At 40.4% G+C, this 26,693-nt stretch overlaps 1 protein-coding gene across 1 annotated transcript in view; it reads right to left on the minus strand.

Moving 5' to 3' along the window:
• Nucleotides 1-9,549: 9,549 nt before the first annotated feature.
• MKRN2 (makorin ring finger protein 2) overlaps nt 9,550-26,693 on the minus strand; it is a 62,462-nt gene continuing 45,318 nt past the window's right edge. Inside the window, exons 7-8 of the mRNA XM_053721104.1 lie at nt 23,555-23,699; nt 9,550-10,409 (exon numbers count right to left, since the gene is read on the minus strand). Coding sequence (XP_053577079.1) covers nt 10,269-10,409; nt 23,555-23,699 — 286 coding nt within the window. The 3' untranslated portion in view covers nt 9,550-10,268. The remainder of the gene's footprint in view (nt 10,410-23,554; nt 23,700-26,693) is intronic.

Raw genomic sequence — 26,693 nt, forward strand, 5'->3', positions numbered from 1 at the left:
TTCATCATGCTTATGTTGAGTCGGGTAGAACTCCGCCTCAAAGGATTACAGCTCATTCTACTACGTCAGTTTCTACTTCCTGGGCGTTTAGGAATGAAGCTTCGGTTGATCAGATTTGCAAAGCAGCAATTTGGTCTTCTTTGCATACTTTTACTAAATTCTACCATTTTGATGTGTTTTCTTCTTCTGAAGCAGTTTTTGGTAGAAAAGTACTTCAGGCAGCTGTTTCAGTTTGATTCTTCTGCTTATAATTTCAGTTTTTTTCATTATAAAATTTAAACTTTGTTTTGGGGTGTGGATTATTTTCAGCGGAATTGGCTGTCTTTATTTTATCCCTCCCTCTCTAGTGACTCTTGCGTGGAAGTTCCACATCTTGGGTATTTATTATCCCATACGTCACTAGCTCATGGACTCTTGCTAATTACATGAAAGAAAACATAATTTATGTAAGAACTTACCTGATAAATTCATTTCTTTCATATTAGCAAGAGTCCATGAGACCCACCCTTTTTTTGTGGTGATTATGATTTTTTTGTATAAAGCACAACTATTCCAATTCCTTATTTTTGATGCTTTCGCACTTTTTCTTATCACCCCACTTCTTGGCTATTCGTTAAACTGATTTGTGGGTGTGGTGAGGGGTGTATTTGTAGGCATTTTGAGGTTTGGGAAACTTTGCCCCTCCTGGTAGGAATGTATATCCCATACGTCACCAGCTCATGGACTCTTGCTAATATGAAAGAAATGAATTTATCAGGTAAGTTCTTACATAAATTATGTTTTTCCCCTTTTTCTTTCCCCACTGGTGCCCTTGTGACACAAGGTTCGAGTCGGAGTGGAGGAGAGATTGGGGAACAAGACCTGGTAGTATGATGTTTAAGATGTGTTAGTAATGGTTGTGTGACTGGTGCTGAGTTGACGGTTGTGTTCAACAAGTATATTAAGATGAGCAATGTTTAATCCATCTCCTTGTTACAAATCAATGTCTTTTTGCCATATAGGGTGTTTCTGCAATTAACTCCCTATTGCCTTCACAGCTAGCATTTTGTCAGGTTAGGTTGTGTTCTGCCCTTATTTAGTTGTATAGCGGGATGGGTGAATTTATTCTGTTGCCCGCTAACACAACAGGCCCCATGCTTCTACCCTGTAATAGTGCTAGGCCCCACACAGTTAACTGTGATTACAATTTTTGGGGCCAAAGGTACTTGAGTGGAACTTGTACTTATAATAACCTTAAGCTATGACATTCATTGACCCTCTATAGTGAGATAGCCTTACCACTTCTCTCTTTATTATTATAGAAAGATAAGGTTGACCTGGGCCTTTAGAGGTGGTATAAGATGACCTTTCCTCCCTGACTGTTATGGTGCGGGGTCCCCTCTTGTCCTTCCTCTCTCTCCTCGGACTAAATAGTTCACAACCACCATGACAAACATAGGACTATACTGCTGTCCCCTCCCTGTTACAACTAGCAAATTTCTAACACGATAGTTAGCTAGGCTGCATTTCTCCCCCTTTAGTACGGTGTATTTCAGTATGAATACACCTATTACAAATGTTATTGTTAATTTTGTTTCTTGCTTGTTTTTTATTGTTGATATGTTCATTAATTGTTATGTCATATGTCTGTCTCTAAATTTCTGCCTAGCTATAGACAATAGACTATTGTACGGTTATATGCATGGTTTAGTAGCCTCTACCAGCTATCGAATAAATTCTCCCAAAACTCATGGATAACACTCTGACAAATATTAAGATTATTTCCCACATGTAAAAGGTCTCAATGCTCCCTTGAAAAGGTCGATGGCCCTTAGAGATTATAAAAGAAGTAATGGAAACATTTTGTTTCTCCAGGAGACCCACTTTAAAAGGGGTTTTGAACCTAAACCAGCTCTGAAGAAATTTGGAATGGTTTACTTGTCTTCCCACACCACTAAGCATAATGGAGTAGGAGTATTGATTAGCAAAAAACTCCCCTTTTGTGATACCTCAATCTATAAAGATAAGGAAGGAAGGTATAATATTGTTGGAATTCTTTTCCACAAACCTACAACCCTGGTTAATGTCTACGCCCCAAATACTGGCCCTTCCCCTTTTTTCCATCAGCTCTGTAAAAAAAATATTAGAGGTCTCCAGAGGTAGTTTGATTGTAGGGGGGAGATTTTAACCTTGCCTTCGATCCGGCCCTAGACTGCTCCTCAGGCTCAACCTCTGTGCCTAATAAGACACTTAAACAGACTAAATTAGCCCTTTCTCAACTGGCAATCCATGATACTTGGAGACTCCAGCACCCCTCCACAAAAGATTTTAAGTTCTACTCTAACCCCCATCATTCATATTCTAGAATTGATTACCTATTCACTGACGTCACTAGCTTATCATACATCACAAACACTGATATTTTCCCCATAACGTGGTCGGACCATGCTAAAATTAGCCGACAGCCCACTTCTTGCCTCCCCAATATCAATTGGAAGTTTGATGATTTGTTACTTAGGGACCCTCTGATCTACCTCCAGATACATAAAACCTTAATTGACTACTTTCAAATAAATCACACTCCCGGCATTGATATCCAACATATCTGGAACGCCCACAAGTGTGTAATTAGGGGAGAACTCATCGCTTTAAAAGCTGCCAAATTGAAACAAAAGAATGCATATCTGAATTCTCTCTTAGAAGATTTAGCTAAGCTACAAGATATACATAAAATGCATCCCAAGAATTCCTCACTAATAGAGAGCATAACACATAAATGCAGTCAGCTCCGCCTCCTATTGGGAACTGAGGCTAAAAATAAGGCCCTATTTCTTAAAAAGATCTATTATGAAGGGGCTAATAAACAGGGGAAAATGCTGGCACGGCAGCTTAAAAGAAGAACACAGAATTTATTATGGGTATTCGTGGGACCTCTGGTGGATTGAAATGCTCCACCAATGATATTGCATTGGCCTTTAAGGAATACTATGACAAATTATACAACATAAGGAACACAACCGCAGACCCCCAACCCTGACGATATAGCAGACTATCTATCCCAATCAACCCTTCCCAAGTTAACAACAGATCAAATTAGAGAATTGGATGCCCCTTATTCAGAAGAGGAACTTTTAGATATCTCCTCACTTTCTCCGGGGAAAGCTCCGGGTCCAGATGGGTTCTGAAACTCCTATTACTCCCAATTCAAAGAAATATTAGCCCCTCACCTCCTTAGGTATTTTCAGAGTATAGACGACAACAGGTCTTTCCCCCTGTCGGCACTCCATGCACATATTTTGGTTCTACTTAAGCCCAACAAACCTCCAGACCAAGTCTCTAATTACAGCCCGATTTCCCTCATCAACACTGATATAAAAATCTTCTCTAAAATAATGACGATCCGAATCAATAGATTTCTTCCTAGCTTAATCCATAGAGACCAAGTTGGATTTGGCCCGGGTCGGGAAGCGAGGGACAACACTGTCCGTAATATTTATTTAATTTGGCACGTCAATAATGATAATATCCCATCCGTGTTTATTTCAACGGATGCAGAAAAGGCATTTGACCGTGTTAACTGGTTCTTCCTGAGACCCTCCCTGGAGGTCTTCGGCTTTGGCACTACCACCCTAAATTGCATCATTGAGCTTTACGCGTCCCCCAGCGCTCGCATTATTATTAATGGCACCTTATCTCCACCGATTGAAATTAGGAACGTAAACTCGCCAGGGCTGCCCTCTTTTCGCCCCTACTTTTCGCGTGCCTCATTGAGACCTTAGCTTCTAAAATTAGGAAAAATATAGAAATAACAGGGATTTCATCGGGACGGGATGTATACAAGCTCTCTTTGTTTGCAGACCTTTTACACTGACGAACCCGGAAAAGTCCTTGCCCCAACTCCTGGCTGAACTTTCCACCTTTAATACTCTCTCGAACTTCTTGGTTAACCAGAATAAATCTGAAATGTTGGGCTTCAACCTGCCAGAGCACACGATTAGTTCACTTAAAAATAGTTGCCCTTTTAAGTGGTGTAGTGGGGCAATGAAATACCTATGCATACACCTGCCCGACTCTTGATAATTTATTCCAAACAAATTACCTCCCGATTAAAGCTGTAATTATACGTGACCTATCCTCTTGGGGCTCAAAGAAACTTTCCTGGCTTAGGCGCATAAACACTTTAAAAGTGAAAATTTTTCTAAGACTTCTCTATATTATGGAACCACTGCCAATCCCTCTGCCCCCCAGGTACCTCCCCCAGATTCAGAGCATATTTTGTTCCTTTGTATGGCAGAGGAAGCCACCCAGAATAAATAAAGTCACCATGTCCCTTCCTAGGAATCTGGGTGGCTTAGGTTTACCCGATTTGGAGGTTTATAGAACCTCCATATTTTTGCAGAGGATATTGGACTGGAGGGCGGGTGGGGAGCAGAAGAGGTGGGTCCGGCTGGAGGAGAGCATAGGTTCGGAGCTCCCACTTGTTAGCCTATGTTGGAGACCTGACTTTCTCGTAAGGTCTAGGATGATTTCCAATCCAAATCACGTAGACTGTTTCCCAATGGGAGGGAGCTTTTAAGCGTTACCCCTGCCTTTTGTCTAGACCGGGCCCACTGACTTCTCTAATTCACAACCCGGATTTCTCAATAGCCTCCTTTTATACATCACTCCCTGGATATACCCATTAGAGATATTCTTGTTCATCACATAACTACTAACGATCTCATATGCACACAAGACCAACTGATTGGCAAGGGGTATGACTGGGCTAGGAATTTTTTTTCCTACAGGAGACTACATAACTATATCACCACTCACGAGCATAGACGCAACTTAACCCGTTCCCCCACCAAATATTGAGAAACTTTATCTAGATCCCCGGTGAGGCATTCCCTCTCTATTATATACCAAATTTTGATACAGCCCCTACCAGGCAATCTCCCATACGCCATTGAAATATGGGAAAGAGAACTGGGAATAATTATCCTCCCACAAACAGCGATAAATATGTTCTCTAACACCAAAAAGTCCTCTACCTCAGCTTCCATCCAGGAAATAAATTACAAGATATTACATTGTTGGTACCTAACCCCCAGAAAATTGCACTGACTGTTCCCCAAAACTAGTAATCGATGCTGGAGGTGTGGCCATGTAGGGAGTGGTATGGGACACATGTGGTGGTGGTGCTCACAAATTAATCACTATTGGTACAATGTCACTCGTGAGGTTGAACATATTTTGCGGGTAACTATCCCCCCAGATTTGGTTGTTAAATAAATCTGTTCAATTGCCCTCTAAATACCTGCAACCCTTACTCCGGATTTTTATTAAGTGTCAAAGTCCTCATTGCATAGACATGGAAGTCTAAGGACATCCCACCCATGGCAATGTGGAGAAACAAAGTCGTGGAGCTGTTAGAGCTGGACGAATATACTGCATATAAGAATGGTAACATATAATGCTTTCTCAGGCTACAAGCATTGTGGGATGAACACATTAAAAACCTATGAGCTTTTCAAACATTATCGAGTGTTAGCTGGTGATCCTCTGGAGAAATAATTAAATACTAAACTAAAGATAACAATGGTAGAGAACTGATGCACTGTTAGGTAGCTATAATATTCATACATAACATTAAGGTATATATTAAGAGACATGACACTTGCTGAAAACCGAGGTGCCTTTGTAGTGATATTCTGTTTACTTTGTTTTATTTAAAAATCTGAGAGTCTGTACCAATGTTTTATATTTGTTTTCCTGTAAGTTTCATGACGGTATAATTGCAAAAGAGTGTTGTAAAATATTAACAGATTCCTTTCAATAAAAAAAGATTTAACAAAAAAAAAAAAAAGTAGAAAGGTCTACAGAATCAACAACATGGAGAGAGATGCATTTAAAATTAATATATAGAACATATTATACCCCCCAAAAAAGGTGCGCTTTTGGGCAATAATTAATTTAATAAATGTCCAAAATGTAGTTTTTATGCTACAGATTTAATGCATCTTATATGCGAGTGTCCATTAATAAGACAATTTTGGCGTAAAGTGGAATTTTGGGTTAATGAAATTATAAAAAAAAAAGTCTCTAGCGCTTGATTTAGGACAAATGATATTCCTGAATAATGAGTCAGACAAAGAGTGGAAATTTGTAAATATGGCTATACTAGCGGCTAAAAACTATTATACTTAGAAATTGGAAAAATAAGGAAAAACCCAATTTTAATGAGTGGAAATTTTTTATTTTGAAGCAACTAATCTTAGACCAATATGCTACACAACTATATCTGGATAATGAAATAAAGAAGTTTTTTGGGAAATGGTCCAGGTTTATAAAATCCCTACCGGAAACCTCATTGAATCAATTCTTGTATTCTCTTAAGAATACAGATTATTACCTTTTTTTGATGACCGATTATTTTAATTTTTTGAGGGGGGGGGGGGGATATAGTGGATGTAGGAATGTTGAGTGAATGAGGAATAAAAAAGTATAAAATACCGCTGTACAGAAATACAACATAGGGTTAAAATTATATATCAAGGCTGATATATGGATTGAATATTAATGCTATTTAATATTTAAAGGAATTGTATAAATCTGTCAATTAAGATATTGACTATATTTTGATTTTTTGTTATGTGTCGGAATATTGTAAACCGCATAATGTCATCTAAAGTATGATGTATTGGTGGATAGGAACTAGGATGTAAACACAACCATGTGGGAGCTTTTTGTTATTTATGTAGTGTTAATTTTTTCTGTACAGCGGAGAATAAATAAAGAATTAAAAAAAAAAAAAAAAAAACATTACACTTTGCCATATCTAGTTCTTGATTTTTATTTTTTTTAGAAATCCACATGTAAAAAATAATTAATCTGCCTTCCTTTTGTAAATCTAAAAAAGAAAAAAAAAAAAACTTTTCAGCTTGGATGTTGTCAGATGTCTACTTATTTATATTAAGAACAGTGGATACAAGGAATTGAAAACAAATTCAACCTTATTCAAAATCAAGTTGCTTGCCAAAAAAATGTTAAACAGATGACATATGGCCACCAGCTATTCAAAACTTACCTCTATACAGCAGCAGTGTCACATCTAGCTGAGGTTCAACTACCACACTTCCCAAATGTGTTCTGTTGTAGGAAGCAAATCTTGCACTTGTGCAGTCAGTATAGTTGGAGTAGTTATTAAAAATAGCTGACAGGACAGTGCAACCACTATGCAACTCTGTTACTAACTGTAGGTAATAAGTTCTCCAGCCTTTTGGTGGTGGATTAGAATTATACACATGTACTTCACCCATTCAGTGCCTTAACTCCTTCAGTGACTTGACACCGTAGTGTTCCTTTAACAATTTCACTGATGGAAGCATTACACAAACCAGGTATGTTTTCTCCTTATGTGGATATTAGGTACAGCTGTAATTCTGGGCAATATTCTTAGTTCACACAACACACAAACTCAGCCAACCCACGTAGCTACTGGCTCATCTACTCTAACCTCCAAAGACGTGCAAGTAAAATATGCCTATGTCTTGGCCTGTATTGTTGTACAATAAAGGTCCACTCAATAGATTTCTAATGGATCTTCAAAGATCATCTATAGGTAATATGTTTGTTAATCTTCTCAGCATACCATGAGATGAAAAATCTAGAGATACATGGACAATAACTTCTACTGATGACCTTTGCAAAGCTGTTATTTTAGTCATCTCCTTACAATTTCTTATAACAGTATAAAGTTGGATATTTGGGTTGGAGTGCCAGTAGCACTCATCAAGCTTGGTTTTAAGGTTTTGGGTTCCTGTCCTGGTCCATTTAATGAATTATTTTCACTGGTTAGTGCTACTTCGTGGAAGACCAGTTACAGAAATTACAGATTAAGTTTAATTTGTTTGTTTTTTCTTAGCAAAACATCTCTCTAACTTTAATGGGGGATATCTTGCCACATTCATCTCCTTGGTATAAGCAGCCCCACACAGCTTACAGGAACATGTGACTCCTTTGTGTCATTTGAGTGACAGATTCTACCAAAATATACGTTATCATTTCCACTAGTCCTCTAGTCCCAGACTAAAAAGCCGCCACCGACAAGAAAGAAATGAGGCGGTTTCCTAAGATTGATTTAACTTTTTCCCATGACTATAACTCTTTTCCATCCCTGCATAAGGCCCAATAATATAATATAATATAATATATATATATTTTACATTGGGTAAATTAGAAATGTGTATTTCCCTGCTTTTAAACCAAGTGCTTTTATGTTATTGAGAAAAAAAAACAATAAAGCTGGGATAGAGCTCGAAGACCCAGAAAGATAGCCTCATAGTTGAAGAGCTTCGCTGCCGTCAACAAAGATAAGCCAAAAAAAAAATCAAATAAGTAATCAGCAAAATAATTTGCACCTCTTCGCTGAGACCACAAAGCTGGGAGAATATATGAGAGCAGCTTGCCCACTGCCTGACGGGCTTCATTATCATCATACGGCACTGCTAGCAGCTCCAGGTTCAACACTTAACTTGTGTCCTACTCTCCAGCAGTGTGCTCATCACCCCAAGCAGGGAAGTCACAAAAAACATCAGAAGCACGGTCGACTTTGCTGTGGTGGAAGGTGCTATGGACCTGCTAATTTACTGCCCTTCCAGGTAGATATTCTTCTACCCTCATCATCTATACACCCACTGAGGTACCTGCTGCAGAGGTTGGGGAAAAGATAAAAAGGCAACAATGCCATAATTCAGACCAATTCCATCTGTGTGTCTATCACCACACCAGATTGCGTTCATATTTTATTTATTTTGAAAATGTGTTTTTCTTTTGAAAGTGGCCTTCTTCAACTCATAAATTGTATAGCAACATAGCACAATTACAGCTTACCAGTATATTCAGCTCACTCATTGATACTAGGGTACAAATAAATACCATCTTGGACACTATCTTAGGATGCTTGATTGAGCAATGTCCTATTTTAGAATATATATGCCGATCAATGTACTTGCCCACCAATGTTTATGCTATCTACAATATGCACCTATCACCAGTACTTCCAACCTAATGGTACACTACATTTTCAACTTGGTTGGGAAAAGAACCTCTTTGTTATATCATATCTCCTCCTTATGAATACCTTCCACTGATTGAACGGCTTCTGCTCAGTTCATCTGTTTCTATCAAATTTGGGTATGTTTATTAATCTTAATACTAGCAAGAATTGTCCATGGCTATTTTGCCCTTTCTGATAATGGTTCAAGGGTGCCTTAATCCAGAAGGTTAGATGTGACTGCACCCACTTTTTAGATGTTCCACATCAAACTTTTCTTCTTCTTTTTTTTTTTAGCTAAAATTCAAGTGTTTGATCCTTGATACCAGTAATTTATATACATTATGCTACAACTCTTTATAGTAAGAGTGTGATCAATGCTACTGAAAAAATGTAGGCTATTGAGTAACAAGGTGTACTCCAAATAAATATCTGGCAACCATAAATAAAGAAAAGAGTATGTTTATCACATGATAATTCAACTTCTAATTACTTGCAAACCTACTATAAAATAAACATTCCACCACACCAGGTGACAGTTCAGTTTTTATATTTAAGATGGCGTTTCATGGTTCTTTTGTCAGCGCTCAGTATCACAGATTATATCATTGAGGTGATATGGTGGATACGTATCTCACTCAGAAAATTTTGACTTGTTTAATACAGTTATTCACTACCTGGGCCAGTAAAAATGACATTAATTCAGTTAAAAAAAATACAATATTTGTTCATTTTTAAATGCTAAATAAAATACCATTTATAAAAAAAAAAAATCCTTTGTTTGCTGTATTTCAAAGCATCAAATGCACACCTGACAGTGTTTTCTACAGTTTTCAAAGGTGAGTTCTTGCGAGTTACCCTTGCATCTGTTCCGGATTATTCCGAAGGCAGTGCAAAGTGATGGCGATAGCAAGAGCATCGGCACTCTGAAATGCAGCAAAGGAAATGTTTCTTCAGACATAAATGGTGAATTTAGCATTTTAAAATCTACACTTTAAAGTTGTGCATTTTTTTGGTTACAGAGTTTCCATAAACAATGATCATATTGATTTCACACAACACTAGGATACGTCTGATTCATTTTATCACAAGTTTTTTTTTTTTCTTAATTCCACAGGAATTTTTTTTTTAATTTCCAATGATCAAGTCAAAAACATTATTTTTCTTATTGAAAAGGACACTTCATGTTGTCAAACTAATTCAAAACAAGCAACTGTATTCTACCTTTGCTAATAAATATTATGACAAGATCTCAGTTTGAAGCAGCTGCCTCTTGATCAACTGAAAGATGCATGAAGAGATCTCCAAGATCTTCCACATTATCGTCAGTGTGAGGGAAGCTTCTGTTTTCACGATCTTCAATAAAATCCCAGAGCCGGACAGAATTAAAGAACTGCAATAAAATCAGAACTATGTGTCAGAACATTAAAAAAAAAGCAAACATTAACTCCTGCCAGTCAAATAAGAATCAGATTAAAAGGGATAAATATAGAAAGAAGTCTTAAAGGGACAGTCTAGTCAAAAAAAATTAAATTGCTTGCCCTATCTAAAATCATGAAAGTTTAACAACCTTCCAATTTACTTTTTCATCAAATTTGCTTTGTTTTCTTGGTATTCTTTGTTTTAAGCTAAACCTAGGTAGGCTCATATGCTTAATTTTAGGCCTTTGAATGCCGCCTCTTATCTCAGTGCATTTTGACAGTTTTTCACACCTAGAGAGCACTAGTTCATGTGTGCCATATAGATAACGTGCACATTGTGCACACTCCCATGGAGTTATTTATGATTGGCTAAAATTTAGGTCTGTCAAAAGAACTGAAATAACATAAATTATGCTTACCTGATAATTTCATTTCCATCTGTGGTAAGAGAGTCCACTGCTTCATTCATTACTTGTGGGAATTAAGAACCTGGCCACCAGGAGGAGGCAAAGACACCCCAGCCAAAGGCCTAAATACCTCCCCCACTCCCCTCATCCCCTAGTCATTCTGCCAAGGGAACAAGCAACAGTAGGAGAAATATCAGAGTATAAATGGTGCCAGAAGATTAAAATTAAATTTAGGACCAACCACCGGAGAAACGGGCAGGGGCAGTGGACTCTCCTCCCACAGATGGAAATGAAATGATCAGGTAAGCACCATTTATGTTTTCCATCTTAATGGGATGAGAGTCCACTGCTTCATTCATTACTTGTGGGAACAAATACCCAAGCTCTAGAGGACACTGAATGAAAAAACAGGAGGGCAAAAGGAGACAGCCCCTAAACTGAGGACACCACAGCCTGCAGAACCTTTCTCCCAAAATCTGCTTCTGCCAAAGCAAAAACGTCAAATTTATAAAATTTTGCAAAAGTATGTAAGGAAGACCAAGTGGCCGCCTTACAAATCTGCTGCATAGAGGCCTCATTCTTAAAGGCCCAAGAAGAGGCCACAGCTCTAGTTGAGTGTGCCGTAACCCTCTGAAGAGGTTTGTGTCCCACTGTCTCATATGCCAGACAGATCATACTCCTCAACCAAAAGGATAGGGATGTGGCAGAGGTTCTTTGCCCCCTGCGCTTCCCTGAATACAAAACAAATAAAGGACGAAGTCTGTCTGAACTCCTTCGTGGCCTGAAGATAAAACTTCAAAGCCCGAACCACGTCCAGATTATGAAGTAACCTCTTTTTTGAAGAAGAATGGTTAAGACACAAAGAAAGAACTACTATTTCCCGATTGATGTTACGGCTTGACACCACCTTGGGAAGGAATCTCAATCCTATGCGAAGAACAGCCTTATCGGCGTGAAAAACTAAGTATGGAGGCTCACATTGCAAGGCTGCCAACTCAGAGACTCTGCGTGCCGATGCAATAGCCAGGAGGAATAGGACTTTCCATGAAAGAATCTTAATGTCAAGTGCATGCATAGGCTCAATCGGAGCCCTCTGCAAAATCTTAAGAACCAAGTTTAAGCTACAAGGAAGAGCCAAATTCCTAAAGACAGGCCTTATCCTAACCAGAGCCTGAACAAAGGACTGAATGTCTGGAAGCTCCGCAAGCTTCTTATGCAACAGTACAGATAAAGCCGAGATCTGTCCCCTTAGGGAACTGGCGGCAAGACCCTTATCCAGACCGTTCTGGAAAAAGGCCAAAATCCTGGATACCCTGATCTCATGCCAGGGGTATCCTGGTTCCTCACACCAAGAAAAGTAGATCTTCCACACCTTGTGGTAGATGCGTCGAGTAACCGGCTTCCTGGCCTGAATGAGAGTATTAATCACTCTTTATGAAAATCCTCTCTTGGCTAAGACTAGATGTTCAATCACCACGCAGTCAGCCTCAGAGAATCTAGATTTTGATGTAGAAAATGACCTTGAACCAGCAGATCCCTGCAACAAGGTAACCTCCACGGAGGAGATGATGACATCTCCACCAGATCCGCAAAGCACATCCTCTGCAGCCACGACGGAGCAATCAGAATAGCCGAAGCTTGCTCCTGCTTGATGCGAGCCACTACACGAGGTAGAATAGGCAACAGTGGAAATATGTAAATTAGGTTGAAGTCCCAGGGCACCGCCAAGGCATCTATCAGTTCCGCCTGGGGATCCCTGGACCGCGACCCGTATCAGAGTAGCATGTAATTGAGTCTGGACGCCATGAGATCTATTTCCGGCGTCCCCCATTTGTTGCAGATCTCCACGAACACCTCGGGATGGAGAGACCATTCCCCTGGATGAAACGTAGGTCTGCTCAGAAAATCCGCTTTCCAGTTGTCCACACCCGGAATGTGGAACGCTGAGAGCGAACAATTGTGAGTCTCTGCCCATTCCAGAATACAAGATATTTCCCTCATGGTTAGGGAGCTTCTTGTTCCCCCCTGATGGTTTATGTAAGCCACTGAGGTAATGTTGTTCGAGTGGAATCTGATGAATCAGGACGACCCCAGGAGGGGCCAAGCCCTCAGAGCATTGAATATCACTCGAAGTTCCAGAATATTTATAGGTAGACGACTCCTCTCAAGTCCATCTGCCCTGTGCCTTTCTGGCACCCCAAACATCTGTGGTCACAATCTCCCAGGATATTCTCAAGAAGGATGTCTTGTGAAAGCTGCCCCGGTCGGGTCCACCAAGATAGTGACTCCTTCACCGTTCTTTCCAGAGATATCTGTTCGGACAGATCTGAATGATCACCGTTCTATTGTCTCAGCATGCACAGCTGAAGAGGTCTGAGATGGTACCTGGCGAATGGAATGACATCTGTGCTGGATAACATGAGCCCGATCATCTATATACGCCTGGCTACAGATGTCCTGGAAGATGTCTGGAGAGTTGGACGCGAGCTTGTAACGTCTCTGATCTGTCAAGAATATCTTCATGACTGAAGAATCTATTATCATACCCAGGAATTCCACCCTGTTGCTGGGGACCAGTGAACTCTTTCCTTCGTTTATCTTCTACCCTTAAGACCGAAGGAGAAGAGCCCTCAAGTGATCCTCCGCAAGACTGTAGGACGGAGCCTGGACCAAGATATCATCCAGATAAGGTGCCACTGCAATCTCTCTGGCTCTCGCTACCGCAAGTAGAGCTCCCGGAACCTTTGTAAAGACTCTTGGTGCAGTCGCCAGACCAAAGTGCTGGTCCAGGAAGGCGAATCTTAAAAACCTGAAGTGATCCTTGTGGATTGGAACGTGAAGGCAAGTGTCCTTCAGGTCTATAGTCGTCATGAATTGCCCCTCTTGAACCAGGGGGAAAAAATCACCTGATCGTCTCCATTTTCAACGATAGAACTGACAAAAACTGGTTTAGGGCCTTTAAGTCCAGAATTGGACGAAACGTGCCTTCCTTCTTTGGAACCACGAAAAGGTTTGAATAATACCCCAGACCTCTTTCTGCCGGAGGGACTGGGACAATTACTCAGAGAGATCTCTCACACACCCCAGGAAGGTGCCTCTCTTCTCTGGTCTTGAAGATATGTTTGACAGGAGGAACCTGCCTCTGGGCGGATATGACTTGGTTCAAATCAATAGATTGTACATAGCACCTTACAACTATATCATCTAGTAATTCACTAGGAAGGAAATACCTAATTCCCTCCTGGCTGTGGCTATCAATAATTATATTCCCTTTTTTACCCTTCAGTAGTGCCTTTGGGCTCCTTTTTTCATGACTTGAATCCTATCCTGTAACCCTGGGCTATGACCTCCAGAACCCAAGGGTCTATAACGTCTCTTCTCCAGGCCTCCGCAAAAAGTGATAGTCTGCCCCCAACATGATCCGAGAACGTATCGGGGGCCGCCCCTTCATGCCGACTTTGACTCAGCGGGCTTCTTGTCTGCTTGGACTTGTTCCAAGAGTTAGCTGGCTTCCAAGATCCCTTGGAATGCTCAGACTTTGCGGCAGGCTGCTGGCACTGAGACTTGTCCGCACGAAAGGGACGAAAAGTAGACCCCTTAGGTTTAGTCTTCTTATCCTGAGGCAAGAAGGCCCCCTTGCTACCCGTGACCGTAGATATGATGGAATCCAGGCCCGGGCCAAACAAAACTTTCCCCTTTAACGGGAGGGAAAGCAAGCGAGACTTGGAAGTCCTGTCAGCAGACCACGACTTTAACCACAGAGCCCTGCGGGCTAAAACAGAAAAACCTGATGTCTTAGCATTCAGGCGAATAATCTGCATGTTCGCATCGCAAATGAACGAATGCGCTACCCTTAAGGCCTTAATTTGTTCTTGAATCTCTTTGAGGGGAGTCTCCACCTCGACCATCGCTGACAGAGCGTCACACCAGTAGGTAGCCGCACCAGCCACCACAGAGACCACCGCCGACGGTTGGAAAACGAACCCTGTGAGTTGGAGCATCTTTTGCAACATGGACTCCATCTTTTTATCCATGGGTTCCTTGAAAGACAAGCTATCCTCAAGCGGAATAGTCGTTCTCTTAGCGAGCGAGGAGATAGCACTATCCACCTTAGGTAAGTTTCCTCACAGCTCATGCTGCGAGTCCGGAACGGGGAATAGCTTTTTAAAAGAAGTAGAGGGGGAAAAGAACGAGCCAAGTTTCCCCCATTCATTCTTAATAATATTAGCCATTTTGATGGGAACCGAGAAGGCCTGAGGCACTACCCTGTCCTCGTAAACCCTATCAAGTTTAGGGATCGAAGGTTCCCCCCGCGGACGGAGGCCTAGAAGTAGCCGATACCGACCCAGAAGCGACATCCTCCGATAAGTCGGAGTTGTCCTTCTCAGCGGATAATCTGAGACATCCAGCAGAAATAAAGACCCCTGAGACTGATAGCTGTGCCGTACCTTCCACTTGCGCTCAGTAGGGCGGGGCATCGCATTAATGGCCTATTTTTGGCCCAGTTCGGCCCTGACGTTGGCTGCTGTTAGAAGGTTAAACTAATGCACCAACTGTCACTATCCAGGAATTGATACACATTGTTTTGGTACAGATGTGGTCATAAATACATTGTCATGATAAAATGAAAAGGAAAGATTTATGCTTATTCCATTTCTTTATATGCCAAGTGATGAAGTATAAAAGACCACTCTTGATACCTTTACCGAGTGTCTTGAGTACTGTACTTATCTTTTCTACAAAGTTACAGCATCAGGATGCCGATTGAAAAGAAAAGATCTAATTGGCAAAAAACAGAATTTATGCTTACCTGATAAATTACTCTTTCTTGTGGTGTATCCAGTCCACGGATTCATCCTTTACTTATGGGATATTCTCCTTCCCTACAGGAAGTGGCAAAGAGAGCACACAGCAGAGCTGTCCATATAGCTCCCCTTCTAGCTCCACCCCCCAGTAATTCGACCAAAGGTTAGGAAGAAAAAGGAGAAACCATAGGGTGCAGTGGTGACTGTAGTTTAAACAAAAAATTTTTTACCTGACTCAATTGCCAGGGCAGGCCGTGGACTGGATACACCACAAGAGAAAGTAATTTATCAGGTAAGCATAAATTCTGTTTTCTCTTGTAAGGTGTATCCAGTCCACGGATTAATCCTTTACTTGTGGGATACCAATACCAAAGCTTTAGGACACGGATGAAGGGAGGGAACAAGACAGGTACCTTAAACGGAAGGCACCACTGCTTGCAAAACCTTTCTCCCAAAAATAGCCTCCGAAGAAGCAAAAGTATCGAATTTGTAAAATTTGGAAAAAGTATGCAGTGAAGACCAAGTCGCTGCCTTACAAATCTGTTCAACAGAAGCCTCATTTTTAAAAGCCCATGTGGAAGCCACTGTTCTGGTAGAATGAGCATTAACAGTTTCAGGAGGCTGCTGGCCAGCAGTCTCATAGGCCAAATGGATGATGCTTTTCAGCCAAAAGGAAAGAGAGGTAGCAGTCGCTTTCTGACCTCTCCTCTTACCAGAATAGATAACAAACAAGGAAGATGTTTGTCTGAAATCCTTAGTTGCTTGTAAATAGAACTTTAAAGCACGAACTACATCAAGATTGTGTAACAGACGTTCCTTCTTCGAAGAAGGATTAGGACACAGAGAAGGAACAACTATTTCCTGGTTAATATTCTTGTTAGAAACAACTTTAGGAAGAAAACCAGGTTTGGTACGCAAAACTACCTTATCTGCGTGGAACACCAGATAAGGTGAATCACACTGCAAGGCAGATAATTCTGAGACTCTTCGAGCAGAAGAGATGGCTACCAAAAACAAAACTTTCCAAGATAACAACTTAATATCTATGGAATGTAAGGGTTCAAACGGAACCCCTTGAAGAACTGAAAGAACTAGATTTAGACTCCATGGCGGAGCCACAGGTTTATAAAAAGGCTTGATTCTGACTAAAGCATGAGTAAACGCTTGAACGTCTGGTACCTCTGCCAGACGCTTGTGTAAAAGGATAGACAGAGCAGATATCTGTCCTTTTAAGGAACTAGCAGACAATCCTTTCTCCAATCCTTCTTGGAGGAAAGACAATATCCTGGGAATCCTAATCTTACTCCATGAGTAACCCTTGGATTCACACCAACAAAGATATTTCCGCCATATCTTATGGTAGATTTTCCTGGTGACAGGCATTCTAACCTGAATCAGAGTATCTATAACTGACTCAGAAAAACCACGCTTTGATAAAATTAAGCATTCAATCTCCAAGCAGTCAGACGCAGAGAAATTAGATTTGGATGCTTGAACGGACCCTGTATTAGAAGATCCTGCCTCATTAGCAATGTCCATGGTGGGACAGATGACATGTCCACTAGGTCTGCATACCAAGTCTTACGTGGCCACGCAGGCGCTATCAGAAACACCGAAGCCTTCTCCTGCTTCTGGCGACCAGACGAGGGAGAAGAGGAAACGGTGGAAAAACATAAGCCAGATTGAAGGACCAAGGCGCTGCTAGAGCTGGGATGTGAATTGCTGAGAGATGGCAGGAGTGATCCTCCGCCCACCTGATTATTTTGGTTACTTCCGTCATCGCTAGGGAACTCTTTGTTCCCCCCTGATGATTGACGTAAGCTACAGTCGTGATGTTGTCCGACTGAAATCTGATGAATTTGGCCGCAGCTAGTTGAGGCCATGCCTGAAGAGCGTTGAATATTGCCCTCAGTTCCAGAATGTTTATCGGAAGAAGAGTTTCTTCCCGAGACCATAAACCCTGAGCTTTCAGGGAGTCCCAGACCGCACCCTAGCCTAACAGACTGGCGTCGGTCGTTACAAAGATCCACTCTGGCCTGCGGAAACATATTCCCTGAGACAGGTGATCCTGAGACAACCACCAGAGAAGAGAATCTCTGGTCTCCTGGTCCAACTGAATTTGAGGAGACAAATCTGCTTAATCCCCATTCCACTGTTTGAGCATGCATAGTTGCAGTGGTCTGAGGTGTATCCGAGCAAAAGGGACTATGTCCATTGCTGCTACCATTAATCCGATTGTCTCCATGCACTGAGCTACAGATGGCCGGGGAATGGAATGAAGAGCTCGGCAAGTAGTTAAGAGTTTTAATTTTCTGACCTCCGTCAGAAATATTTTCATTTCTACCGAGTCTATTAGAGTCCCTAGGAAGGGAACCCTTGTGAGAGGGGAAAGAGAACTCTTTATGATGTTCACCTTCCACCCATGAGACCTCAGAAAGGCCAATACAATCTCCGTGTGAGACTTGGCTCTTTGGAAAGACGGCGCCTGAATTAAGATGTTGTCTAGGTAAGGCGCCACTGCTATGCCCCACGGTCTTAGGACCGCCAGGAGGGACCCTAGCACCTTTGTGAAAATTCTGGGAGCAGTGGCTAAGCCGAAGGGAAGAGCCACAAACTGGTAATGCTTGTCCAGAAAAGCAAACCTGAGAAACTGGTGATGATCTTTGTGGATAGGAATGTGTAGGTATGCATCCTTTAGATCCACGGTAGTCATATATTGACCTTCCTGGATCATTGGTAAGATTGTCCGAATGGTCTCCATTTTGAATGATGGGACTCTGAGGAATCTGTTTAGAATTTTTAGATCCAGGATGGGTATGAAAGTTCCCTCTTTTTTGGGAACCACAAACAGGTTTGAGTAAAAACCCAACCCTTGTTCCGCAATTGGAACTGGGTGGATCACTCCCATTGTATGCAGATCTTCTACACAGCGTAAAAACGCCTCTTTCTTTGTCTGATCTGTAGACAGACGAGAAATGTGGAACCTTCCCCTTGGAGGAGAGTCCTTGAATTCTAGAAGATATCCCTGGGATAAAATCTCTAATGCCCAAGGATCGTGTACATCTCTTGCCCAGGCCTGAGCGAAGAGAGAGAGTCTGCCACCTACTAGATCCAGTCCCGGATCGGGGGCTACCCCTTCATGCTGTCTTGGTGGCAGCTGCAAGCTTTTTGGCCTGTTTACCCTTGTTCCAGCCCTGGTAAGGTTTCCAGGTTGCCTTGGGCTGTGAAGCGTTAACCTCTTGCTTTGCAGCCGGAGAGGATGAAGCGGGGCCTTTCCTGAAATTACGAAAGGAACGAAAATTAGCTTTGTTCTTTGTCTTAAAGGGCTTGTCCTGAGGAAGAGCATGGCCTTTTCCCCCGGTGATTTCTGAAATAATCTCTTTCAATTCAGGCCCGAAGAGGGTCTTTCCTTTGAAAGGAATGTTCAAAAGCTTGGATTTAGACGACACATCGGCCGACCAGGACTTTAGCCATAGCGTCCTGCACGCCACAATGGCGAAACCTGAATTTTTCGCCGCTAACTTAGCTATTTGGAAAGCAGCGTCAGTGATAAAAGAATTAGCTAGCTTTAGAGCCTTAATTCTATCCATAATTTCCTCATATGAGGTCTCCGTCTGGAGCGAGTCTTCCAGCGCCTCAAACCAGAAAGCAGCTGCAGTAGTTACAGGAATAATGCAGACAATAGGTTGGAGAAGAAAACCTTGTTGAACAAAAATTTTCGTAAGTAAACCCTCTAATTTTTTATCCATAGGGTCTTTAAAAGCACAACTGTCTTCAATTGGTATGGTTGTGCGTTTAGCAAGTGTAGAAACAGCCCCCTCCACCTTAGGGACCATCTGCCACGAGTCCCGCATGGGGTCAGATATGGGGAACATTTTCTTAAAAACAGGAGGGGGAACAAAAGGGACACCTGGTCTATCCCACTCCCTAGTAACGATATCCGCAATCCTCTTAGGGACCGGAAACGCATCAGTGTAAACAGGGACCTCTAAGTACTTGTCCATTTTACACAATTTCTCTGCGACCTCCAAAGGGTCGCAGTCATCCAGAGTAGCTAATACCTCCCTGAGCAAAACGCGGAGGTGTTCTAGTTTAAATTTAAAAGCCAATGTATCTGAATCTGTCTGAGGAGGAACCCTTCCTGAATCAGAGACTTCTCCCTCAGACATCAAATCCCTCGCTCCCACTTCAGAGCGTTGTGAGGCTATATTAGATACAGCTACCAAAGCGTCAGAGTGCTCATAATCTGTTCTTAAAACGGAGCTATCACGCTTTGCAGGTAACACGGGCAGTTTAGATAAGAAAGCTGCAAGAGAATTATCCATGACTGCCGCTAAGTCTTGTAATGTAAAAGGGTTAGACGCACTAGAGGTACTAGGCGTCGCTTGAGCGGGCGTAACTGGTTGTGACACTTGGGGAGAGGCAGACGGGCTACCCTCGTTACCTTCAGTCTGAGAATCATCTTGGGCCACATTCTTAAGTGCAACAATATGATCTTTAAAGTGTATAGACATATCAGTACAAGTGGGACACATTCTGAGAGGGGGTTCCACCATGGCTTCTAAACACATTGAACAAGGATTTTCCTTAGTGTCAGACATGTTTAAACAGACTAGTAGTATACACAGACAGGCTTGGAAATCCCTTTAATCAAATAAAAAACACAATTTGAAAAAACGTTACTGTGCCTTTAAGAGATAAAAAAGGCACACAATTTTGCAAAACAGTGAAAAATGCAGTAATCCTTTTGAAATTTTCACAGTATGTACCTAGAGCCTTAGTAAGATTGCGCCACTAGTAGCAAAACGATTAACCACTTAATGCCCAAACCGGAGCAGCCTAAAACCAACACCCGGTTAAAATTACTACAGCACCTTGCCACAGCACTGCTGTGGCCCTACCTGCCCTTAGGGACCAGATTTGGGGGAATATAGCTTCCTTTAGGCCCTCAAACAGCAGCAGGACCCTCCATATGAAGCAGCATGAACTTCTGCGTAATTCTAACTGCGCATCTGAGGGGCGAAATTAGGCCCCTCCCACTCTACTCCGGAGCTGTGAGGCCTAAGAAATCACTCCAAAGTGAATAAAAAATAGCCATGTGGGTAATAACCCCAGAAAGAACCCAAAAGGACTTTCAAAGTGTCTTTTCTCCTAATAAAATAATTGATTGCCCTGAATTAGTGTCAACCAGCATAATTAGCCCTGTTATGTAAGCATTCACTTCCTTACTAAGTCTCTGAACATAGCTTACCCTCCCCTCATGGGGATATTGTCAGTCTCTTCTAGCATTATCTCAGTCTTGTCTAGAAATAAATGACTGAACATACCTTATTGCAGTTCCCCTGCAAACTGTTCCCCCCAACTGAAGTTTTCTGGTACTCCTCAGTTCTGTGTGGGAACAGCAGTGGATTTTAGTTACAACATGCTAAAATCATTTTCCTCTCAGCAGAAATCTTCATCACTTTTCTGCTAGAGAGTAAATAGTACAAACCGGTACCATTTAAAATAACAAACTTTTGATTGAAGATAATAAAAACTACAATTCTAACACCACATTCACTTTACCCTCCCGAGAGAGACCCTAGTGCTTAGAGCCGGCAAAGAGAATGACTGGGGGGTTTTTAAAAAAAAGAGAATAAACCAAAAAGTGATATATGTAGCCCTGGGCACGAACAGGAATAATCATCTCACTCTCACCTTTTCCATATTTAGGATCTCTGTAATAATTAGGATCTGCTAACAATTATAGAAACATAAGACAAACATGGCACTTGTAATTTAGAAATGGTGTCCTTTACTACAGCAATTATTGTAAGAATAAAGGACATACGAATCCCTTGTACAAGAAAAGAAAATGGAGCACTCCTGTTTCAAATGATAGTAGAATATAGAACAATGAAGTTCTCAGTGAGTTCCCCACTTTCACATCAGGTGATTAATTTGTACTGTTTTTCTCTTTGTACTCTGAACTCTGCACCTGCTGCCAGATAGGTGGTCCACAAAGCCACTTGGAAACTGACCAACACTACAGCAATATTACTTTGTTACCTTCATGTGCTGTCCCCTCTTACGTAATTAAAACACCACTGGGAACTGAAGATTATCAGGCAGCTAGTGCTACATTTTCAACAAGTTTCTTGCCTGTTAGTTGATTACAGAGTTATATCTACAGTGGACACTTTACATTAAGAGATTAAAAATTAGACTTTCATGATTCAGATAGGCATGTCATTTTATACAACTTTCCAATTTACTTTATCATAAAATATGCTTTGTACTTTAGGTATTCTTTGTTGAAAGTAAGCTCATATGTTACTTTCTAAGCCCTTGAAGCTGCCTCTTATCTGCATTTTGACAGTTTTTCACAGCTAGACAGTGCCATATAGATAACATGAGTCAGCACTGATTGGCTAAACTGCAAGTCTGTCAAAAGAACTGAGATAAGGGGGCAGTCTGCAGAAGCTTAGATACAAAATAATCACAGAGGTAAAAAGTGTATTAATATAACTGTGTTGGTTAAGCAATACTGGGGAATGGGTAATAAAGGGATTATCTATCTAGTTAAACAATAAACATTCTGAAGAAGACTGTTCCTTTAAAGGGATAGATTACAAGTGGAGCAAATAAAACAAAATTACAGATATGGTTCATTGGTTTAAACAGAGTACACAAAACACTGTTTTAAAGTAAAAGGGACATGAAAGTAAAAATTAAACCTTCATGATTCAGATAGAGATACAATTTTGAAAAGCATACTTAGGTACGCTCAGGAGCAGCAGTGCACTACTAGGAGTTAGCTGCTGATTGGTTCTTGCACATATATGCTTCTTGTTATTGGCTCACCAGGCTTTCAGATAGCTCCCAGTACAACATTACTGCTCTGGAGTTGAACTTAAAGTGCTATAAAAGATGTTGAAATCTGTGCATATCCTAAAAGGGCTAATTAAAGGGACACTCAGGTCAAATTAAATGTTCATGAATCAGATACAGTATGTAATTTTAAACAACTTTCCAATTTACTTCCATTAAAAAAAATGTGCACAGTCCTTTATATTTACACGCTTTGAGTCACCAGCTCCTACTGAGCATGTGCAAGAAGTCACAGACTATACCTATATGCATTTATGACTGGCTGATTGCTATCACATGGTACAGGGGGAGTGGAAATAGATATAACTTTGAAATTTGTTAGAAACAAATCTACTACTTATTTGAAATTCAGAGTAAATGCTATTGCATTGTTTTGTTATCTTGCATTTGTTGATTATGCAAATCTACTGTGTTTACTGGCCCTTTAAGTAAAAACAGTTTGCATAATTTAAAAAAAAAAAAAAAATTGCAGGCAAGTATTTTAAAATAATTTTCCAAACTAAGCAAAATTAGTTACATAGCCATGCTTTCTGGAGAAGTCTGATCCACCCCCCTTATCAGTGTTTAGCATCAGAAACACAGGCATTGTATTTTAACCGAGTTCACAGCAGCTTATTTGCTTCTAGGCATGCTCCAGCAGATAATGACTGTTAGAGTCGTGTGTACTACCAAAGCAAAGGTAAATATAGATACAGCCATAGAAGGAATTGGGTGGGGGGGGAGTTAGAGCAGTACAATTCAGAAACTTAAAAGAAAGGGTTAACGGCGAGGCACTGCAGTATAAATTTGCAGGTAAAGTAATTAAAGAACATATTATATTTTGTCTCTATCCCAACTTGTTTTATGTCCCTTTACTATGTATTTAACCACTTTGCAGGAACAGAAAATGATATGCAAGCGACAGCACAATAATACAGTGCTCTAATACAGAACAGCATTTTCTTTCTACATTTTTATTGTCACTTTAAAGAAATGTGTTGTATTAACCTTACATTAAAAATGACAAATGATTATTGTAGCATTACAGCGTCTTACCCGAACAGTACCCTCTGATCCAAGCTGTTTCCGAGGTTTCTCTGGTTCTGCCCGGGTCCCATCAGGATAAGCGTGCAAGTAAAGGCATTTCCCTCCAAATGGGCACGTTCCTCTACCCTGATCAAAGTACTTGCAAGACTTTTTCCTGAAATACATTGCACAGTTAAAGGGACACTAAAGCCAATTTTAAACTTTCATGATTCAGATAAAATATGAAGTTTTAAGAGACATTTCAATTTACTAAAATTATCAAATTAATCAGTTTTTATATGCACAGGCACCAGCTACTACTGAGCATGTGCAAGAGTTTACAGTGTGTACATATGTGAGTCTGTGATTGGCTCATGGCTGTCACATGATACAGGGAGTTGGCAAACTGAAGTATATTTTGAAATTTGCCAGAAAAATATATCTACTGCTCATTTAAAATTCAGAGTACGTGCTATTGCATTGTCTTTTTATTATGCACTTGGTTATTATACAATTCTACTGTATTTAAGGGCCGTTTAATATAGGATTGTCCTGCTTATTAAGAAAGCCTGAAATGTTTTGCATATTGTGTCTGGGTAAACAACACTACATATGTAAAATAGCTGCACACAATTGTTCAAAGTGCAATAAGCTTTCCAATTCCTGTTCAAAGTGGAAGTGCAAACTGCAGACATAACACTACTAGATTGGGCCGCCCCTTTTACTTAACCCTACCTCAAAACTGGCAAGTATCATGTACTAGTCTGATTTTACAAAAAAATATTTCAAATCTGTATCACCCTTCTGTCGCTGTATTTTGTATATTGGTTGACATTAAATAGTAAAAACAAAAACAGAAGTTCACATTTAAAAAGATGAACTGGTCATTGCTCATCAGTCTGTTTAGTCAAAGTTGGCTAATCAGGACTAAATTAAAAAAATATATATATTTTGTGGCTTAAAAGGGACAGTCTAGTCAAAATTCAACTTTCCAAGTTACTTTTATCATCAATTTTGCTTTGTTCTCTTGGTATTCTTTGTTAAAAGATACACCTAGTTAGGCTCATATGCTAATTTTCAAGCAACTGAAGACTGTCTCTTGTCAGTGCATTTTGACATGTTTTCGCAGCTTGACAGCGCTAGTTCATGTGTGCCATATAGATAACATTGTGCTCACTCCCGTGGAGTTATTTATGAGTCAGCATTGATTGGCTAAAATGCAAGTCTGTCAAAAGAACTGAAATAAGGAGTAAGTCTGAAGAGGCTTAGATACAAGGTAATCACAGAGGTAAAGCGTATATTAAAATAACCGTGTTAGATGTGCAAACTGGGGAATCGGTAATAAAGGGATTATCTATCTTTTTAATCAATACAAATTAAAGATTACAAGTGGCAGGCTAACAGTTGTGCCCAATTGAAAATGGTATTATCGCGGCGCTTTGTGCGTGTTGTAAGTAGTGAGAGTTTTACAGGTTGAAAGTAAACGCATTCCCTAAAGTGCAATTAAAATTAACACGCGTTGAGATAGTGTGATTTCAGAGCTCTGATTAACTGTTACACCCGACTAAAATGTTGCACAAAAAAACATTAAAAATACATTTACACTCATGATACCACTATCTAATAAAAATATTAAAAAAAATATTGCACAAAAATTATAAGGGCTCAAAGATATGCAAATGGATTTAACATAGATACACATTCATATATACCGGTATGTTTATATGTGTGTACTTTTGTATTTATATGTTGGTTTATGTATTTACAGACATATATACACACACACACAACACATTGGAGCCATTTTTAAGTCAAGTAGATTATTAAATATAAATATTGCAAAAATATTTGTCTTTTTTCAAGTGCTTGTGTATTTACTGTCAATATTTCAAATTCCAATGTTCTGCATATATGAGAATATGTTGTATTTTTAAAAAGATATTCCAATATATAGGTATAGATATATATTTTACCAAAAAAAACATATTATATAAATAATTGTGTGTATATATATATAGTCAGGTTTCTGTGATGAAAAAAAAATTAGACAAAGATAAATAATTTCAGAACTTTTTTCACTTTTAATGTGACCTATAAACTACACAACTCAATTGAAAAACAAACTGAAATCTTTTTTCTTAGTCGCGTCCTACACAAAAGCCATGGTCCGCAGAGAGCTTCCAAAGCATCAGAGGGATCTCATTGTTAAAAGGTATCAGTCAGGAGAAGGGTACAAAAGAATTTCCAAGGCATTAGATATACCATGGAACACAGTGAAGACAGTCATCAAGTGGAGAAAATATGGCACAACAATGATATTACCAAGAACTGGACGTCCCTCCAAAATTGATGAAAAGACAAGAAGAAAACTGGTCTGGGAGGCTAGCAAGACGCCTAGAGCAACATTAAAGGAGCTGCAGGAATATCTGGCAGGTACTGGCTGTGTGGTACATGTGACAACAATCTCACATATTCTTCATATGTCTGGGCTATGGGGTAGAGTGGCAAGATGAAAGCCTTTTCTTACGAAGAAAAACATCCAAGCCAGGCTACATTTTGCAAAAACACATCTGAAGTCTCCCAAAAGCATGTGGGAAAAGGTGTTCTGGTCTGATGAAACCAAGGTTGAACTTTTTGGCCATAATTCCAAAAGATATGTTTGGTGCAAAAACAACACTGCACATCACCAAAAGAACACCATACCCACAGTGAAGCATGGTGGTGGCAGCATCATGCTTTGGGGCTGTTTTTCTTCAGCTGGAGCTGGGGCCTTAGTAAAGGTAGAGGGAATTATGAACAGTTGCAAATACCAGTCAATATTGGCACAAAACCTTCAGGCTTCTGCTAGAAAGCTGAACATGAAGAGGGACTTCATCTTTCAGCATCACAACGACCCAAAGCATACATCTAAATCAACAAAGGAATGGCTTCACCAGAAGATTAAAGTTTTGGAATTGCCCAGCCAGAGCCCAGACCTGAATCTGATTGAAAATCTGTGGGGTGATCTGAAGAGGGCTGTGCACAGGAGATGCCCTCTCAATCTGACAAGATTTGGAGTGTTTTTGCAAAGAAGAGTGGGCAAATCTTGCCAAGTCAAAATGTGCCATGCTGATAGACTCATACCCAAAAAGACTGAGTGCTGTAATAAAATCAAAAGGTGCTTCAACAA

Source organism: Bombina bombina, chromosome 7, assembly GCF_027579735.1.
Source record: "Bombina bombina isolate aBomBom1 chromosome 7, aBomBom1.pri, whole genome shotgun sequence".
Classification (NCBI taxonomy): domain Eukaryota; kingdom Metazoa; phylum Chordata; class Amphibia; order Anura; family Bombinatoridae; genus Bombina; species Bombina bombina.